The sequence below is a fragment of the Myotis nattereri genome (assembly GCF_964212035.1).
Source record: "Myotis nattereri genome assembly, chromosome: 3".
Classification (NCBI taxonomy): Eukaryota; Metazoa; Chordata; class Mammalia; order Chiroptera; family Vespertilionidae; genus Myotis; species Myotis nattereri.
The window spans coordinates 57,890,636-57,911,511 of record NC_138077.1 but is presented as its reverse complement, the minus strand read 5'-3'; the positions used below and the strand labels follow the sequence as shown (position 1 = coordinate 57,911,511).

Genomic DNA, 20,876 nt, shown 5'->3' with positions numbered 1-20,876 from the left:
TTTTTTTTTTTTTATCAAGAAAGGGTGTTGGATTTTGTCAAATGCTTTTTCCGCATCAATTGATATGACTATGTAATTTTTGTCTCTCAATTTATTTATGTGATGTATCACGTTTATTGATTTGTGGATATTGTACCAGTCTTGCATTCCCAGATAAAATCCCACTTGGTCATGGTGTATGATCTTGCAGGATCCTATTTACTAGAATTTTGTTGAGGATTTTAACATCTATGTTCAGCAGGGTTAATGGCCTGTAATTGTCTTTCTTTGTAGTGTCTTTACTGGTTTTTGGATTAGGGTAATGCTGGCTTGGTAGAAAGAACTTGGAAGTGGCCTTCCCCTTGAATTTTTTAGAAAAGTCTGAGGAGGATAGGTTTTAGTTCTTCTTTGAATGTTTGATAAAACTCCCCTGTGAAGCCATTTGTTCCAGAGCTTTTGTTTGCTGGCAGTTTTTTAATTTCATCAATAGTTATTGGCCTATTCTGTTTTTTTTATTCTGATTGAGTTTTGGAATCTTGTATTTTTCTAGGAATATGTCCATTTTGTCGAGGTTGTCCAGTTTGTTGGAGTAGAGTTGTTTGTAGTATTTTGTTTTTACAAACCTTTATATGTCTGTTGGGTTGTTACTTCACCTCTGTCATTTCTGATTTTGTTTATTTGTGTCTTCTGTCTCTGTTTCTTGGTGAGCCTGGCTAGAGGTTCATCAATTTTGTTTATCCTTTCAAAGAACCTGTTCTTGGTTTCATTGGTCTTTTGTATTGTTTTTTTGGTCTCTTTGTTGTTTATTTCTGTTCGGATCTTTATAATTTCCTTCCTTCTGCTTACTCTGGGCCTTTCTTGTTGCTCTATTTCTAATTCTTAAAGTGACAGGGTTAGATAATTTATTACTATTTTTTCTTGTTTTTTTGAGGTAGGCTTGTAGAGCTATGAACATCCCTCTCAGGACTGCTTTCACTGTGTCCCATAGATTTGGGATTGTTTTTTTTTCATTGTCATTTGTTTCTAGGATAATTTTTATTTCTTCTGTGATCTCTTTAAGACCCAATCATTGTTTAATTGCATGCTATTTAGTGTCCAAGTGTTTGCTTTTTTTCATTGTTTTTATTGTAATTGATTTCTAATTTTCTGCCTTTGTGATCTGAGAAGATGCTTGTTATGATTTCTATTTTCTTGACTTTGAAGAGAGTTTTTCTGTGTCCTAATATGTAGACTATATTTGAAAATGTCCCATGTGCACTTGAGAAGAATGTAAATTCTGTAGCTTTGGGGTGAAATGTTTGGAAGATGTCTATTAAGTCCATCTGATCTAGTGAATCATTTAGGATTGCTGTTTCTTTGCTGATTTTTTTGTTTAGAGGTTTTATCCAGTGGTGTCAATGGAGTATTAAAGTCCCTTATTACGAATGTATTGTTGGTAATCTCTCCCTTGATATTTTCCAGAAGTTTTTCTTTTATGTATCTGAGTTTTCCTGTATTGGGTGCATATATGTTTATCAGAGTTATGTCCTCTTGTTGAATTGCTCCCTTTAGTATTATGAAATGGCCCTTCTTATCTCTTGTTATGGCCTTCACTTTGAGGTCTATTTTCTCAGATTGTATTGCTACCCCAGCTTTTTTCTGATATCCATTTGCCTGAAAAATTTTTTCCATCCTTTCACTATCAGTCTGTGTGAGTCCTTGGTTCTGAGGTGGGTCTTTTGTAGACAGAAAATGTATGGGTCATGTTTTCTTATCCATTCAGCTACCCTATATCTTTTGATTCAAGAATTTAATCCAGTGACATTTGAGGTTGTTATTGATAGGTAATTGTTAGTCGCCATTTTTATTCTTTATGCATGTGGTCCTTCTACCCTTTCTATTTCTTCTGTTTATAGCAGTTCCTTTAGCTATTCTTGCATTACTGGCTTGGTGGTAATACAGTCCCTTAGTCCTTTTTTGGCTGTGAAGTTCCTGACTTCACCTTAAATTTTTATTGATAGCCTTGCTGGGTATAGTATTCTTGGATTCAGTCCCTTGCTTTGCATCACTTTGTATATTTCATTCCATTCCCTTATGGTCTGATGTCTTTCTGTTGAAAAATAAGTTTATATTCTAATGGGAGATTTCTTGCTGGTAACTTTCTGTCTCTCTCTGGCAGCCTTTAGTATTCTTACTTTGTTGTTGATGTTTGCCAGTTTAACTATGATGTGTCTTGGTGTTGGTCTTTTTGGGTTCAACTTGTTTGGGAGTCTAGGTGCTTCTTGGACTTGTGTGGCTTTTTTCTTCCCAACATCAGGGAAGTTTTCTGTCATTATTTCTTCAAACAGGTTTTCTATTCCTTGCTCCACTTCCTCTTAATCTGGCAACCCTATTATGTGTATGTTGTTCGTTTCATGTTGTCTAAAAGCTGTCTTAGACTCTCCTCCTGCTTTTTAGGTTTCCTTTCCAGTTGCTGCTGTGTTTGTGTGTTTTTTTCTACCTCGTCTTCTAACTTACTGATGCAGTACTTCACTTCTTCTAGTCTACTATTGAAGCCTTCAATTGTTTTCTTTATTGCAGCTATGTCATTCTTCATTTCCTCTTGATTCCTTTTCATGTTGATGACATTCTCATCCAGCTCCTTATAATTCTCATTGAGTTGTGTGTATTTGTCAGCCAGACGTTTAAGCATCCTTAAAACCATTACTCTGCTTTTTTTCTCTGACATGTTACTTGTCTCCACTTCATATAATTCCTCCTCTGGTGATTTCTCTTTTTCTTTCCTTTGCAGACTGTTTTTTATTGTCTCCCCATTTTTTGCTGTAAAGATTTAATTGTTTCTATGTCTTAGGTCCAACTACTTTGCTACCCAGGTTCTTTTGAGGGTAGTGCTATGTAGTTGATGATTTTGGGGACCAAGTGGTGCAAAATCTCAAATTCCCTGGGCTTGGTGATCTAGTGTAGCTCCCTGCTTGAGCTATTTGGGTTCTCCTGATGTACTTGGGTCTTGAATGTTAGTTTCTGGTTCATGGATGAAGTCTTGCCATGGATTGTCTGGCAATGTGACTCACCTCCAGCTTTATTGTGCAAGCTGTTGTGGATGTGATTGTGGTTCCAGCTCTTGTGAAAAGGGTTGCCTGAGATCTCACTGGAATGTGTCCACTGTGAATTCCTGGAGTCCACAGCCTGGAAGGAAGGGTTTACAGGGCCTGAGGCTCAAGTACTATGACTTTGGCCATTGTTGTGTGACTCTTGCTTGGGTAGTCTCATTCTGCAACTCACTATGAGGATCTCAGAGTCCATGACGGTGGGGGGCAGCTGTCCCATACTCTGCAGTAGAGGCAGTGGGACTCTGGCCAAGGTGATTTCTCTCTGTGAGTTACGAGGGGGTCAGGAGCCAGCAGCTGCGGATGTGGGAGTTTCATAGTCTGTGGCTGGAACAGTGTGGGGAGTCCTCAGTAACTCACCCAGGTGTCCAAAAGCAGGCACCAGGAGGGGGAAGTCATGGATCCTGCTGAGGGAACTTTGCACCCTTGGTTGGAGAGGCATGTGCCCAGTGGCAGCTCATAGAGGGGCCCCGCATGTTGGATCAGCATGACCACGGTTTTCAGAGGTCATTAGCCAGGGAGGGGAAAGTGCCAGTTTTGTTGCAGGGGCCGTGTTCCCTTAGTTGGATATGCGCACACCCAGTGGAGCTTCAAGGAGGCACCCTGGGGCTGCCTTCCAGGGCTGCAGGCTCAGGGGACCTGCACACTGGTTCGGTGCAACTGGGGTGTCTGGAGGTCAGCTGCCAGGGAGGGGGAAGTCCCACTTACTGCTGCAGGGGCCTTGTGCTCTTTGTTAGATACACTCGTGTACCCAGCGGTGGCTCACAGAGGCACCTGGGGGCTGCCTGCTTGGGTGGCAGACTTGGGGGACCTGCTCACTGGATCAGGGTGACCATGGTATCTATGGGCCATCAGCCGGGCAGGGGGAAGTCTGAGTTTTTGCTGCGGGAACCATGTGCCCTAGGAGGTGGATGTCCTAGGATCTGCAGGTCTGTGGGCAGGGAAGCAGGATTTTGGCTGTTGTGACTGCAGTGTCCCAGGCATTGTCCAAGGCCACCCTGGGTGATGGTGATGTTGAGTTCTTAGAGGAGGCCGCTCCCCCTTGAAGATGGCATAAGCTCTGTGCCTGAACCTGGCAGCCCATGAAGTGCCTACATCAATGCCAGGGGCTCCCTGTCCAAGAGAGCCTGGTCTGCTAGCTCCTGATACTCCTGCAGTGTCTGACTATCCCTCACTCACTCACACACACAGCACACATGTCCACATACCCTCTCAGTCACTCACACACATAGCACACATGTCCACATACCCTCTCACTCATTCACATTCGCCGCCTCACCTCAGTCCTGCCAGTGCCTTCTTCCCAAGTCTCTTAACGTTTATTTTATACCCGAGCTACACCTATGAACAGTAGGATCCTCTCAAAGGTTCCATTTCACTTGACATCTTTGAACCATCTGACTATGTTGGTCATGCCTCCTCCCTAACCTTGCACATTCCCTGTTTTCCAGGGTCTCAGATAAATTGACTTTCCCTTTCTTACTCTGGACATTTGCAGAGCTCTGCAGAGTGCTACAAAGTGGATTTATAGACATTGCTATACAGGCGTTGCTATTATTGTAATCCTTATTTTACAAATGAAGAAACTGAGGTACAGAAAGGTCAAATCACTTGACCAAGGTTCCACAGCTAGTGAGTGACAGAGGCAGGATTTGGACCTTGGCAGTCTGGGCCCATATTCAATGCTTTTAAGTTCTCCACTTTTTCCCAGTTTCCTGTTCACCTATAACACGGATTTTTCTTGTGGAATATTTTACCACTTATGGTGGGTTACCAATAATGAGGCAAACTGTCAATAACGATGGGTTAAGAACAGAATTTATTTAGCAATATTGTTTTATATGTAGATTATTTGAGATGAATGTTAGGTACTTCACTCTGAAATTATTTGGTTCCATTTCCCCAAATCTGATTCACAAAATCTTCAGGAAGGGAACCCTTATAAAGCACCTATTGCACGTGAGATTTTTGTCTGTTTTCTGCCACAGTGTCTCACTGAATCCCCATACTAACCTGCATGGTTAGATTTGGTTACTCTTTCTTTACAGAAGAGGAAATAGGATGGAAAATTTAAGATCTCTCTGATGGTTCTTGTATCAGATAGATCCATGTTCAGATCTGGCTTTGGTGCTTACTAGCTTTGTGATCTTGGACAAGTTACTAAACCCACCAAATCCTATGTTTTCTCATGTGTAAAACAGAGTTCTTGCTATTACTTGCCTCACAGGAACATTATGAAGATTAAATGAAATTATATCTGCAAAGTGCTTGGCACATGGTGGGTACTCAGTCAGTATTAGTGGTCACTGGTACTGCCCAGGCTGTAGCATGTACGAGGCCACATGGGGAAGTTGAGGCTATGTGTCTGGATCTTTGAAGGCCATGTTCTTTTTATTATGTCTGGCTCAAGGCCCAGGATCCAGTCATCACAAGTGAAGTTATTTTTAACATCTTTCCACAAGGATGCTATTTTAATCCACGTTGTTACTGGTATTCATTCTAATTCCCTTCCTTCTTAGACTCCTGTACCTGTGTAATAACTACCACAAAAGGAGTTTGGGGAGTAGAGTATCCACTCACCCACACACAGACATGCCCATATACCATCCTAGTGTGTGTCCCAGCAAAAGTGGCAAGAGACTGATTATAGCAGGGATGGGGGAGGTGCAGGATTTGCTGAATCAGTCTCTGGGCTGGGCTCTGATGACTTTGAGGATGACCTTGGTTTTGAACCCTTGGTAGAAGGGTAAGACCATGAGCTTTGGGGTCAAAAAGACGCTGATTTGAATCTTAGCTCAGACATTTACAGTTTACATGACCCTATTTGAGTTATCTAATTTTTACTAGCCTGAGGTGTGTTTTTTTTTTTAAGATTTTTATTTTATTTTTATATATTTTTATTGATTTCAGAGAGGAAGGGAGGGAGGGAGGGAGAGAGAGAGAGAGAGAGAGAGAGAGAGAGAGAGAGAGACATCAATGATGAGAGAGAATCATTGAATGGCTGCCTCTTGCACACCCCACAGTGGGGATTGTGCCCACAACCCGGACATGTGCCCTTGACTAGAATCGAACTGGGACCCTTCAGTCCACAGGCCCATTCGCTATCCACTGAGCCAAACCAGCTAGGGCTAGCCTGAGTTTTATCATTTTATCAAAAATAGTGATGATGATAATAATACTGTGTCTATCTCAAGGGTTGTCATGAGGATTAAGTTAATTAAATATATGTAAAGCACTTAGAATAGTGTCTGACACTTAGTAAGCTCTGATAATTATTATTATGCGCCTCCCCTGAGAAATAATAATGGAATCTAAATCATCTACGAAGCCTAAAATTGCGAGAGGCACAAGAAACAGCACATAGCATGATTCTCAGACAAGGTTGGCTTTAAGCACCAAAATATTCTTTACACTGGCCCAAACAGTATCCCCATGCTTGTGACCAGAGTCATATCTATTTCTCAACCTGGTGGTGATATATCAGTGTATCACAAAAACGGAAAATGGAATTTACATAACAGAATTTCACCATACAGTGATCTTGGCCAGAAAGTAATTACTCCATTACACAAGGGATACCTGTGCAGTGTTAATACATATCAATTCATATTTGAGCACTTTGAGAGTAGAGCTGCCCTTTTAGTACTATGTTGTAACATCAAAGTTCTACAAACACTAGGATTGCACCCCCCTCCCACAATAGGAACGTTTTGTTTGTTTGTTTGTTTTCATTTGAAACCTATTACCCTGGGATTACTTTACTTTATTTCTTTCCTTCTAAGTGTTAGACACCATCATGACCAAGAAGCTCGACCTCAACAATATGCCGCTCTCCGTGTTCCCGTATTATACCTCCTTGGGCACAGCTTTGTATGGAAAGGAGAAGCCTCTGATCAAGCTTCCAGCACCATTTAAAGAATCTTTGGATCTTTCTTTGTGGAAGTTTTTACACAAAAGGAATCATCTGATTGAGGAGATAAATGAAGAAGTGAGACGTTCTCACTGTGAGCTAACATGGTCCCCACTCAATGGTGAAGTTACCATCAGACCTGCAGCCACCTTAGTCAATCAAGGAAGAAAAAGAATCAAGAACTGGAAGAAAGATGCTTCCACAGCCTTCTTTGGCATCAGGTCTAGATTTAAAGTTACCCAATTTAAAGTGGACCCAGTAGTGTGGGACATCATGAAAAATGAGTTAGAAGATGAAAGAATTTTGATTGAGTTTGATACAGATCTGGGGATTGTAACCTTAGTGGGGAAATCAGAGGATGTACAAAACATTGAGCCACAAATCAAGGAATTAATAGAAAACACCACTCAAAAAGTTAAAAGAGAACAGCTAAGTCTGAAGGAGAAAGTGACCATTTCTCCAAGAAAGTATTCTCTTTTGTGCCACAGCGGTGTGCAGGAGCGTCTCCGCAGGGAGTACCCAGAGATGGAGATTTTTTATGACAGAGCCACCCAACACATGTGCTTTAAAGGACTCGGTATAGATGTGTATAAAGCAAAGTGTGAAGTCCAGGAAAAGGTGTACACCATGGTTCAGAAAAGCATTCAGCTCCCCCCTGAGGTTTTGCAGTTTTTGCAACAGGTCGACTGTTCAGAACTCTCCAAGTCTCTTTTGATAGCACAGAAAATTCTTGCAGTTTATGAGCTAGAGGGTACAACTGTTTTCTTAACGGGCTGTTCTTCTGAAGCCCTGTTAGAAGCTGAGAAGCAAATGGTGAGTGCCTTAAGTTATAAGCGCATAGACATTGAGGACAGGGAAGTTCTTAACAGCAAGAGATGGAAAGCCATCACTAACAATTTGCCGAAGAAACATAATTCCTCCTCAAAGACTGTAACGATCAATGAGTTAACTTCAGGAACCACAGCTGAGGTCATTATTGCAGGCCGTGTGAGAGAAGTAAATGAAATCTACAACTTCCTTTCTGACTTTGTGGAAAAAAACATGAAAATAGAGAGATTCCTTGAAGTAAAGCCTCCTTTAGTGATTGATTATTTAAAGGCAGAGAAGAAGCTATTCTTGCAAAAGATAAGGATGAACAAGCTAAATGTTCAGGTAGATTTCAATGCTAGGAACAAACCAAAAGGCATTTTACTAACTGGCTCAAAGGCCGAAGTCCTGGAGGGAATGAACATCCTCAAGCAAGCCAGGGATTCAGTCTGTGTGAAAAACATCAGTATTGATAAGCCAGGAGCCAGCCAGTCCTTCCGGGATAAACCATGGTATTATAAACGTGAGGTACGGTCATTTGGTTGTTTTGTGGAACTACTGCAGAATGAAGGACAGAAGGAGGGAGGTGGCAGTGATGGGCAGAAGGCCTCCTGTCGGACAGAATTGGCCCCTGGGGTCTCGCTGATTGTACAGCAAGGCGACTTGACACGGTTTCCTGTTGAAGTGGTGGTGAATGCCGCAAACGAGGACCTCCGTCTCAGTGGGGGCCTGGCTGCTGCTCTTTCAAAGGCAGCTGGCCCTGAGCTCCAAGCAGACTGTGACCGGATAGTCAAGAAAAAGGGTAAGATTGCAATTGGCCATGCCACCATCTCGAAACCAGGAAAGCTCCCATACCACCAGGTGATCCATGCAGTAGGACCCAAGTGGAACAGCAGTGATGTTCTGGGGTGTGTGTTGCAGTTAAAGAATGCTGTGAAAAAAAGTCTCCTTTTGGCTGCTAAATGCCAGTACCAATCCATAGCCATCCCTGCCATTAGTTCTGGAGACGGTGGCTTTCCTTTATCCCAGTGTGTGGAGACCATTGTTTTGGCCATCAAGGAATCCTTCCAGTATAACTGGGCTGGATGCACCTTGAAAGAGGTTTATCTTGTGGATTTAGCTGAGAAGACTGTTGAGGCCTTTGCTGAAACTGTGAAAACTGTATTTAAAAGCAACAAGCCTGATGCTGCTTCCCTGACCAGTGTACCAGCAGGAGTCCAGCCAGGCCCGAGAAACACTGATGGAAACAGACAAATGCTGCTGTGCCCAGGCGGTCTGAGGATCCTGTTGGTGAAAGGAGACGTGCAGAATGCTATGGTGAGTGTCCCTTTTACAGTACACCCACTAGTTTCTGCAACTCTAGGGAGTCTGTTGCCAAAGGAAGATTAGGATTAAGGGAGAATTAGGGAGAAAATCCCATGCTCTCTATGCTGACCTAGAAACAAATTTCCTTAGAAAATTGGGCTACTTCACCACAGCATTTACTGATAGAGGGTGACCAGTTATCTGTGGGACCTGGAAGTGTATTCAGATCACCAGGTTCCCAGTAAATGTGAAAATCCACAATAATGGCTTACAATTACAAGGCTCTCTATACTTGTTCAGGGCCTTCAGACCTGTGATATTTGGGCAAATCTGAGGTTAATTTCCTATCAAATTTACTGATAGCAGATATAGAAAAATTAGAGTGTAGAGTGGGGACAGCAGACAGGAATCTTGTCAGTGGAATTGAACCAGGTTGAGCCTGGAGGTCTGAGTCTGAGGGCCAATCAGCACACAGCACCTGTAAGAAGCTGTGGGAAGGAAAGTGGAAACTGCACCTGGAAGTGGTCTGAGTACTATGTGGGGACAATTATTGTAGGTCTGCCAGGGGGGGGGGGGTCATGTGTTTTTTTAAAACATATTTAACAACCTCTTCAACACAGGCTCTAGCTAATGGAAATAGCCCTGGAAGCCCCTGCTGTGCCAGATGTTCCTTCCTTCCTTTGAGGATTGTGGGCAGGCCTGGGGAAGAGATTCCTAGGGAAGGCCATTTGCCTATCTTCTTTGTAGAAATACCCATTCAGATCCTTTGTCCACTTTTAAATTGGGTTATCTTTCTTTAAAAAGATATTTTTATTGATTTCAGACAGGAAGGGATTTGGAGAAAGAGATGGAAACATCAATGGTGAGAGAGAATACTTGATCAGCTGCCTCTTCACTCCCTCTACTGAGGATAGAGCCTGCAACCTGAGCTAGTGCCCTTGACTGGAATCGAACCTGGGACCTTCAGCCCACAGGCTGATGCTCTATCCACTGAGCCAAACCAGCTAGGGCAATTGGGTTATCTTTTTATTACTGAATTTTAAGAATCCTTTATGTATTTTGGATATAAGTCCCTTACCAGATTATGATTTGCAAATGTTTTATCCCATCTGTGGGTCTTCTTACTTATATGTATAAATCTTAAATTATAATTAGAAGACTAATTGCTAACAATGATTACTTAGTATGAGCCAAGTACTTAGCATAGTGCTTGGCTTGCATTTTCTCATTCAATGCCATGAGGGAGATTCCAGGATTATTATTCTTCTCAAAGAGAAGAAGGAATGAGACTTAGAGGGGCTAAGTAATTCGCCCAACTCTCACAGCTAACAGATGGTAGAGGCAAGACTGGAATCTGTTCAGGCACTATTTTCAAAATGTTAGAAAATTATTTAGTTTCTCATTTAAAAAACAAATACATAAACAAGAAACTCTTTTGACTCCTAGTCAGTAATTGGAATGTTCCATTCCTTGTCCATCTTGAACACTAAATAGTACGATATTTCTTCCATTCCTTTTTCTCCCATAGATGTTTGAGTCTGATGCCACAGTACCTGCCATGTGTTGCTTGTCCAGGACCCATGCAGGACAGCTTTGAAAATGACTTAGTCACATTCCTTCTCCTCTCTTCTCTTGGTGTCTTACTCTAGCTGATTAATCTGCTCACATGTCCTGTTGGAAAAGCTTCCATGGCTTCTCACTGTCTGTCGGGAAGTCCAGATGGCCTGGCACTTGAGGTCCTCTGCAGTCCACCCCCACGGTAACATTGCCAGCCTGGCTTGCACCATTTTGCTGCAGAGGCTGTCTATCATCTCAACAGCTCACACCCACCATGCATGTGTTCCCCCTTCTGAATGATTTCCCCGTCTCCCCCTGCCTGCTTCAACTATTCCCAAAGGGCCCACATCACACAGGGTGTCCTCACTGGCCACCAATGGCACTTCCTCTGGACTCCTTCAGTGATCCCACTTTTTGACAGCTCTCTTTTGTCCTCTAGTGTAACTTAAATCAGTATCTAATAACACATTATCTTGGGTGGTATTTGTCTCTGAAAAAGTCATCTTTAGTTGTCCCCATTGTGCCAAGTCCGATGGCTCAAATACAGTAATCCTTGATGAATGCTTTTGGTTAGAATTTGAAACAAATTGTTGGTTTTTGTCTTTAGGCTGATGTTGTCGTCAACTCCATTCCTCGGGATCTCAGCCTTAATAGTGGGCCCCTTTCTCAGGCCCTCTTGGCAAAAGCTGGACCAAATCTCCAGAAGGAATTGAAAACAGCTGGACAAGGGATAGCTGTTGACGTGGGCACAATTCTTCAAACCACTGGTTGTAATCTGCAATGCAACCAAGTGTTTCACGTGGTGGCACCGAACTGGAACAATGGCGACACATCTTCACTCAAGGTGGGGTCTGGTTTTAAATTCTCCGGGAAATTGGGTACTCTATTGTTCTCTTTTCAATAATTGCACCCTGTCTGTTTCTCTTCTGCAATAACATCACATTCATGGCAGGTTCCTTCATTATGACCCTTTCTTTTAGTGTAGCTGACTGCTCCTGAAGACTAGGTATTGAAGATAGGAAAGAGTTATTGAAGATAGCACATCTTTTTTTAAAATTTGATTTCAGAGAAGAAGGGAGAGGGAGAGAGAGATAGAAACATCAATGAGAAAGAATCATTGATTGGCTGCCTCCTGCATGACCTCCTACTGGGGATTGAGCCTGCAATCCAGGCATGTGCCTTGACCAGGAATGGCACCATGACCTCCTGGTTCTTAGGTCGATGCTCAACCACTGAGCCATACTGGACGGGCAAAGATAGCACATCTTTAGTGAGGAAGGTAAGGTGAGGGCATGAAGAATAGAAGAGCATGAAGGATTAGAACAGTAGTTGCTTTGATTCTTTCCTTCATTACTAAGTGCATGTGAATCTTTTTGAAGTGTTTCTTACATTCTCTTTTCCTTTTCCTGTATTTTTCTTTCTGCTTCTGACTGCCCTTAGCCTGCTTTTTGTTTAAAACAAAAAGGAATAGACAGAGGTCACAAAGTTACTAAATTATTTTTTTTCCTAACTCCCATTTCTAGGCAAAAATGTATAAGAATGTGCTTTGTACTTTTCAGATCATGCAAGACATAATCAGAAAATGTTTGGAAATGACTGAGAACTTGTCTTTAAACTCAATTGCGTTTCCAGCCATAGGAACAGGCAATTTGGGGTTTCCTAAGACTGTTTTTGCTGAATTGATCATTTCGGAAGTGTTCAAATTTAGTAGCAACAATCAACCAACAGCTTTACAAGAGGTTTGCTTTGTGCTGCACCCGAGTGATCACGGGAATATTCAGGTACAGCTTCACTCATTTCTGGTTATTTTGCCAACTGAGCCCTAATGGTATCCAATGTCTTCTTGGTCTAACGGGTTGTTTCTTTCATGTATTTCCCATGCAGGAAAGTAAAGGAGCACTGTAGGCTAGTTGAAGCATGGCAATTTTCAAGCAAAGTTATGGATATAGAAAAAAATTAGCTTCTTATTTAGGAAAACTCCAAGCATGTATAAACATAAACAAAATAGTATAATAAACTCCCTTATAACCATCACTCATCTTCTATTATAATCACCAGTTCATTATGTTCATCAGATTATCCACTTGATTTTCAGATTCACTTGTTGATAGATGTGTATTTGTTGTTCATCATTTGTATCTTTACCTTTTTCTTCTTCTTCATCTTATTAAAGGATACCTTTCAGCATTTCATATAATACTGGTTTGGTGGTGATGAACTCCTTTAGCTTTTTCTTATCTGTGAAGCTCTTTATCTGACCTTCAATTCTGAATGATAGCTTTGCTGGATAAAGTAATCTTGGTTGTAGGTTCTTGGTATTCATCACTTTGAATATTTCTTGCCACTCCCTTCTGGCCTGCAAAGTTTCTGTTGAGAAATCAGCTGACAGTCGTATGGGTATTCCCTTGTAGGTAACTGAGTTTCTTTCTCTTGATGCTTTTAAGATTCTCTCTTTGTCTTTTGCTCTTGGCATTTTAATGATGATGTGTCTTGGTGTGGTCCTCTTTGGATTCCTTTTGTTTGGGGTTCTCTGGCCTTCCTGAACTTGTAAGTCTATTTCTATCACCAGGTAGGGGAAGTTTTCTGTCATTATTTCTTCAAATAGGTTTTCAATATCTTGCTCTCTCTTCTTCTGGCACCCCTATAATTCGGATGTTGGTATGCTCGAAGCTGTCCCAGAGGCTCCTTACACTATCTTCGTATTTTTGGATTCTTTTTTCATTTTGCTTTTCCGATTGGGTGTTTTTTGCTTCTTCGTATTTCAAATTGTTGACTTGATTCTTGCGATCCTCTAATCTGCTGTTGGGATTCTGTATAATATTCTTTATTTCAGTCAGTGTATGCTTAATTTCTAGTTGGTCCTTTATCACAACCTATTGGGTCTCATTAGATTTCTTGTAGGTCTCATTAAGTTTATTGGCAGTTTCTAGAAAATTCTTGAAAAACCTTAAAAGTGTGGTTTTCAACCCTATATCCAGTAGTTTGCTTTCCTCCATTTCTGTCATTTGTGTCCTTTTTCTTTGTCTCCACATTTTTTATGCTTCCCTGTGTTGATAAAGTGGTTTTCTGTGCTAAGTGTCCTCTAGGGCCCAGTGGTTCAGCCTCCCCAATTACCTGAGGAGGACACTCTTGGTGCACCCCCTTGTGGTCTTTGTGCAGAGTCTTGTTGTAGTTAAGCCTTGATTGTTTTAGGTATCACTGGGAGGAATTGACCTCCAGGCCAATTGGCTGTGAGAATCAGCTGTGTCTGCAGTGGGATAACTTCTGTGTTGGAGACACCCCTCTGGGGCAAGACTTGCTTCAATGGGGCTTTGGTGCTCACTGAGTCTGCCTCCTGAGTGTGTCCTTTATCGTTCCAAGGAGCTGCAAACTGGATGGTCCCGCTTGACCTCTGGGTACACTGGTTCCTGGATCTCTAGGGAGGTGCTAATCTAGCCTCTGCCTTAGGCTATCCAGCAAAAGCCTCCTGGCAGGGCTTAGGCAGTGCAGGTCCCACTGGATCAACAGGGCGGGGCTAGCAGTTTTGGCTGCTCTCAGAGGCTCCGCTTCTCATTGCCTCGGCAATTGCTGCAAGCCCCTCTGAGAGAAAGCTGCCCTCGAGTTCTGACCGATGCCAGACAGTCCCGCTTCTCTCGTATGAGTCTGGGTCCCCAAAGACTCGCCCGGAACTGGAGCTCGGAGCCTGAGACTCCCTCCCGATTGAGAACGACAACCGCGCCCTCAGCTGCCATCCCGCTCTGCATGCGCCTCTGTACCTTAGTATTTTACTTCAACACTGCACCTCCTCTGAGTCTCTGTATGCTTTTCTCTTTCCTTCTATTTGTAGAATTTCCACTCATTCAGCCTTCCTGTGGTTCTGGATGATGTCCGTTCCGTCTTTTAGTTGTATTTTTGAAGTGGTTGTTCGAGGCAGCAAACTCCAGTGTTTACCTATGCCGCCATCTTGGGTTCTTTTTCCACTTAAGACTTTTGAAGACAGTTAAACTTTGGTTATATTTGCACACAAAAACAACAACATAACTTATTGAGATGTTTAGAGGTAATAGAGGTTGCAAAACAGGAACCCATGGTCTGAACATGGCCTCTAGATGTGCTTTATTTGGTCTAGTTTTAAAAATTTTTGAATCTGTTCCTAATATTTTAAAATCAAACATTTCACATAATACTCCAGATGTCCACTTGTACCTAAAATTTCAAACATTCTGACACATTGGGTATGGGTTTCTGTCTGAACAGTTTGCTGTGGCTGAATGGCAGGTGCTTTATAGTCCTCCGGAGTCACATTATACACCTTTACACTTGTAGCTTCCTGCCTGGCCCCTGGAGGTCTATGAGTCTGACACTCTCAGTCTATAATCTCTTCCAGTCCTTTTCCTTTATTGTATCAGCCTTTTAGCCAAGATGTTACTTGGTACTTTTTGTTTTTTACCAACAAAATTCTCTGTTGCTTGTTTACAAAATAGTGATGATTTTGGAGTGTCACTACCAGGCAAAGAAATAGAATTCACAAGTTCATTAAACCTAAAATACAGTCTCTTGCTCCAAAATGCACTACTCCACTAGCCATTCCTCTTTTGGTACAATTAAGAAGTTAAAAACTGATATCAGTCTCATAAAATAATTTATGCATTTTGCATTGTTCAAAGTTTCTACAATGAATATGTATTTCTTTCATATTCGGTAAGAACAAGTAAGTTGTCAGTTGTTAAAGATATAGTGTTAAGAGAAAGACAATCACAAGAACACAGATATTTCAGTTTTTAACTTCTTAATTGTACCAAAAGAGGAATGGCTAGTGGAGTATTGCATAAATTATTTTAGTCATATTTCATTCTAGTCTTCTTCTATATATATGTACTTTGCAAAGTGGTGTCATAATAATATAATTAAAGTTAACCTTCTTTCATTTAATAGTGTAAAGTGAGTATTTCCCTATTCCATTAACTACTCTTTGAAAATGCAATTCCTAATGGCTGCTAAATATTTTAACACAGGTATATACTAAAATGTATTTAACCATATCCCTATTGGATTTTAAACTGTTGTATTTTCTTCTTGATTTTAATAAAAAGCACTGTAATGAATATTTTTGTATTTATATCTTTGCTCCCATTTTGATAACTTTCATGGGATGCATTTGTAGAAATAATATGTGTATTTTTATAACTTTAAAAATATATAATGATAATAACAGTACTTTGAGAATTGTTCTCTAATCAGTATTTGTGCATGCATGATCATAAACTGTGATGAATCAAATTTGTCTATCTACTAAGGATTGTAGTAATCAAAACTGTCTTTGTGTTTCCAGGCATTTTCAGATGAATTTGACAAAATAGCTAATGGAAATTTCATCAGTGACAAAATTGCCAAGACTCAGAATACACAAGGTTCAGTAAAGATATAATTTCATTTTTCCTAAATTTATTTCATTCTTTTTTTGTTCTTTTCTGGGGTTCAAAAAAATACTAAATTAAGAAATTATTTCTAGTTGTTAAATGACTACTTAATGATAAGTGAAAGATGGCAGTGATGATTTTTATGAAAAAAATCTATTTCTGAGAAAAGAGATATTAAATCATATTCCATACAGCTGGGCATGCAAGACACTGGCCATGATTGACAATCTTGAGTGGAAGATTAAGTAATCCAAGTTAGATAATCTGCACAGAGGGCTTTAAGTAGTGATGAGGCTAGTATTTCCTAAGGATGATGTGACCTGTGTTTTTGGAAGTAGATATATTTAAAGAGACAATACCAACCAAATGCTTCTTATCTGTCACATTTGCTGTTACATGTTTGGCTTTATCCTATTTGGAGTTTTCTGAGGCTTCTTGAATTTCAATATGTATGTCTTCCATCAAATGTGGGGATTTTTCAGTTATTTATTCAAATAGTTTTCCTGCACTCGTCTCTCATCTCCTCTGGGGGCTCCAATAACATGAATGTTAGAACTTTTGATAGTGTCCTGCCAGTCGCTAAGGATCTGTTCTTTTTTCCCTTTTAATCTTTTTTTCTCTGTTTTTGAGATTGGGTATATTTTTTTTTTAAATATATTTTATTGATTTTTTACAGAGAGGAAGGGAGAGAGATAGAGAGTTAGAAACATCGATGAGCGAGAAACATCGATCAGCTGCCTCCTGCACATCTCCCACTGAGGATGTGCCCGCAACCCAGGTACATGCCCTTGACCGGAATCGAACCTGGGACCTTTCAGTCCGCAGGCCGACGCTCTATCCACTGAGCCAAACCGGTTTCGGCGGGTATATTTTATTGATCTGCATCCAAGTTCACAGATTCATTTCTCTGTCTACTGTTGAGTCTATCCAATGAATCTCTAAAATGTCAGATATTGTATTTATAAGTGCTAAAATGTCCATTTGATTCTTAATTTATAATTTATATTTCTCTGCATAGACTCCTATTTTTCCACCCATTCCAAATCATTTCCACCATATTTAGTTTGACCTCAGGGAGCATATTTATAGTAGATACTTTAAAGTCTTTGATAAGTCCAACATCTGGATCATCTTGACAGAAGCATTTATATTGAGTATCTTTACCCTTGAGAACTGCTCACATTTTCTTGGTTCTTTGTATGACAAGCAGTTTGGGATAATAGACTGGTTATTTTCATTATTATGTTGTGACACTTGGGTCTTGTTAAAAATCTCCTGGAAAATGGTAATTGTTTCAGCAGGCAGTCAGTCAGTTAAGTTCATCCTAACAGTCCTGTCTCACCTTCTCTGGGAGGCGCTCCCATGTCACTTCAGTTCTCAGAGCCTTTGCTGTGCTGCTTGGGACGGCTCCCCCACGTGCAGCTCCAGGGTGGGCTTAGGATTTATTCCAGTTTGTCACAGAACCAGGGCCCACCTTCTCCAGCTATCCCCTCAGCAGAACTCCCCTCACACGCTTAGCTTGCAGGAGCCCATTTTCTAGGCCTCTCCCCAGAGAGACAGTGTTCTCTTGGAGTTTAAGTTGCCTGTTCTGTTGCCACATAACTTTGTGTGATCAGGGTTGTCCTTGGGCAATGTGGGGAGAGAGAGAAAAATAACAGGTATTTCCCACACACAGCCATGTACACTTTTCAGACCACAAGGGCCCTTTTTCCTGGATCTTCTGGATAGAAATACAGAACTCTAAGAGCTTTAACTCCCTGTGGGGCCACTATGGAGCTCTGCAACTGGAGTCACCTTCGGGTAGGGCCTGGATTAAAAAAAACAAACATGGGACTTGTATGCATGCATATAAGCATAAAGATGGATGCAGACAACAGGGGGTAAGGGTGAGGGTGAGGGCAGGACTGTGGATGGTGGGTGTATAATGAGGGGAAAAGCACACATTTGTAATACCTTCATTAGTAAAAAATGTATATAATGTAAAAAAAAGAATATCAGGATAAAAAATATTTGATTTAAAAAATAAATTAAGTATATGTATACATACATTTTCCAATGGAAGCTCTGCCAATTTCTAAATAAAGCTCAGTTGGATCTCAAAAAAAATATATATGGAAAATAAGGAAGATCCCTGCCATACTCTTCAGCTCACAGGGCCCCCTTTTCTCAATCCTCTGGTCACAAAGACAGGGATGCTCTGAGAGTTTTGCTACCTGTGCTCATTGTGCAGTTCCACAAGTAGGGCTACCCTTGTGTCAAAGCTGGGAGAGAAAAGAGGAAAATTTCAAAACTACCCTCTTCACAGGTTGCCTCTTCAGGTTTTGACTTACCTTTCCAATCTGCCTGCTGCTGCTTACTTTTCAGTCCTCACTTAGTAGATATTGTATTTGTCCCTTGTTTTAGTTGTAATCAGTTGGAGAGAGGTTCTCACGGGTTGACTTCACCTTGGCCAGCACTAGAAGCACACGTTTGATATGTTTTATCTAAATATGTAAATAGCTGACTGTCCAATTGGTAGCTATGATGTGCAATGACCACTAGGGGGCAGACGCTCAATTCAGGAGCTGCCGAGCTTCCTTGACTTGACAGTGGTGGTTCTCAGAACCAGAGACAAGGGAGCCCGATTCCAGGGTGTGCCACCCGAGAACTGCCCTCTCAAAATCTGGGACCCCTTGGGAGATGTGGGAGAGCTGGTTTTGGCCCAATCCCCGCAGGCCAGGCTGAGGGACCCCACCTCCCGGAGGGATTCCGCTCACTCCGCAGATGCCCTTCAAGTCACAGTGCTGCCCCAGGTGTGGCTGGCCTGTAAGGGACCTCAGGAGGTTGGCTCCAAGGTATGCCTCGCCCAGTCCCACCCCGCCAGCCACCTTCTAATTAACTTCCTTTCAATGTGCACGAATCCGTGCACCGGGGCACTAGTATTTTATAATGCTTTTTCAGAAACAGACCATCCTTAGGGCTTTGGGTCAGGACCATACTCAAGGCCAGAGATATGGAGTTTGGGATGGAGACGGAGAGAAGTACGTTATGGGAGGGCCACATGTGAGGAGCATGAGACTTAAGTCATTCTTGCTATTGTTAACTTGATTATTAACTCCATTTCTTTTTTCTTTTCAGGTTTGTATGGGACTGTTACCAGCCCTGCTTCAGGAGTGCACGAAATGAAAATTGGCCCCATCATCTTCCAGGTGGCCACTGGAGATATTGCTAAAGAAGCAGCAGATGTGATTGTAAATTCAACAACAAAGACATTTGATCACAAAGCAGGTACTTTACTTGCAGGACTTTTGCTACAGTAATAGTCACAATAGATCCCTTGAAGGAGGGTTTCTATAATGAAACTATTCTGCAGTTGCTATAGCCAAACTGGTTTCTACAACTTTGGCTCAGTAATAGGAATTAATAATTTTAAAATTATTTTGACATGGTTTCCTATAATTGGTAACAGTTATTTCCTGAATTTTTCTTTTTTTGATCAGAAATGCTCAGGTAGTAAGATTCTTTTAATAATGGGGAAAGCCTTTAGATAATGAGGCAATCATTGTGATCTAAGTGCACTGTATTGATTTTTTATTCGTGTTTGTAAATATGTTGATGTTCTCATGTAGGGGTCTCCAAAGCAATTTTGGAAAAGGCTGGACAAAATGTGGAAATAGAATGTTCTCGCCTAGGTAAGGCACAATGCTGTTTTTCAGTCATAAAGTATAAGTGGAAGGCTGATTGTGGGAGGCTGTGGAGAGGGAGACAACATATTAATCTTAAAATCATACATTTTACTAAAGAATTCCACTCATAGAGAATTAGAAATGAAGAGGAGTGAAAAGTGAGCTCATGGCTAAAAAGAGAAGGTAAGCGAGACAGATTCATCAGAGGTAGTATTTCAGGAGTCTCTTATTGGCGTAAAACGCTTTATTTGACAAAGCAGACATTTTGCTTTGTAAACAATCAGAGAGTAGGTTCAGCATCTGATTTTGCATCTTTCTGTTTTGTGTTTCTTAGCTCAACAGCACAACAATGGTTATATAATTACTGATGGTGGATCTCTGAAGTGCAAGAATATTATTCACGTCGTTGGTGGAGCTGATGTCAAGAGATCAGTTACCTGTGTTTTGCAAGAGTGTGAAAAACGGAATCATTCGACCATTTGCCTCCCAGCCATTGGGACAGGTTGGTAGCCTCTCAAGACTAAATTCTTAGGTGTCCCTTTTTCCTTTGATTTCCTGCTAACTTGAATGCAGTTGATGCTGAGTCTTGAGTAAGGGCAGCTTCCTCTCCCCAAGGCAGTCACTGAGGGAATGAGCAAGACATCTGCTCTCTAATATGGAGGGGAAGAGAGAGGAAAGGAAAGGAGCAAAGAGAAAGAACAGCCATCTCCTTCTCTTTTCACCGGTTCCTTTCTCTTTTGCCATCTCTTCCATATCCCCCCTTATTTAGTACTTAACCTTCCCCTCCATCCCCTTTCTATGGAGAATATGAGTCGATCGCCTCCCACCTCCCTGTAACCGACTCCCAGATGAGCATTGCCAAGCCTCTTCTCTCAGCTCTTGAGCAGTGGCTGTGCAGGTTGGCCTTAGGGCATCTCTGCACAGAAACCTTTCAATCACCTTAACCCAGTGGGTTCTAATGGGTCAGAAACTCAACTCATCACCTTTCTCTTCTCAGCCTACTTGCCTCTTTCAAGTTTCCTGTTTTCCTCTAACTATATAATGATTGTATGATTGATTCTCCATATAGAAAGATGTGCTTTGGGTTTATCATTACTAAGGTTATGCTCTTTGAGCTCTTTCACAGGATTCTGAGTTCTATGCATTGATTAGGAATTTTTGCGCGGTC

The 20,876-nt window shown here is 41.4% G+C and overlaps 1 protein-coding gene across 1 annotated transcript in view; it reads left to right on the top strand.

Moving 5' to 3' along the window:
• Positions 1-20,876, top strand: part of LOC308515026 (protein mono-ADP-ribosyltransferase PARP14-like) — a 60,388-nt gene that overhangs the window by 15,780 nt on the left and 23,732 nt on the right. Inside the window, exons 6-12 of the mRNA XM_081085434.1 lie at positions 6,848-9,099; positions 11,252-11,488; positions 12,204-12,425; positions 15,956-16,034; positions 19,161-19,310; positions 19,652-19,714; positions 20,043-20,210. Coding sequence (XP_080941560.1) covers positions 6,848-9,099; positions 11,252-11,488; positions 12,204-12,425; positions 15,956-16,034; positions 19,161-19,310; positions 19,652-19,714; positions 20,043-20,210 — 3,171 coding nt within the window. The remainder of the gene's footprint in view (positions 1-6,847; positions 9,100-11,251; positions 11,489-12,203; positions 12,426-15,955; positions 16,035-19,160; positions 19,311-19,651; positions 19,715-20,042; positions 20,211-20,876) is intronic.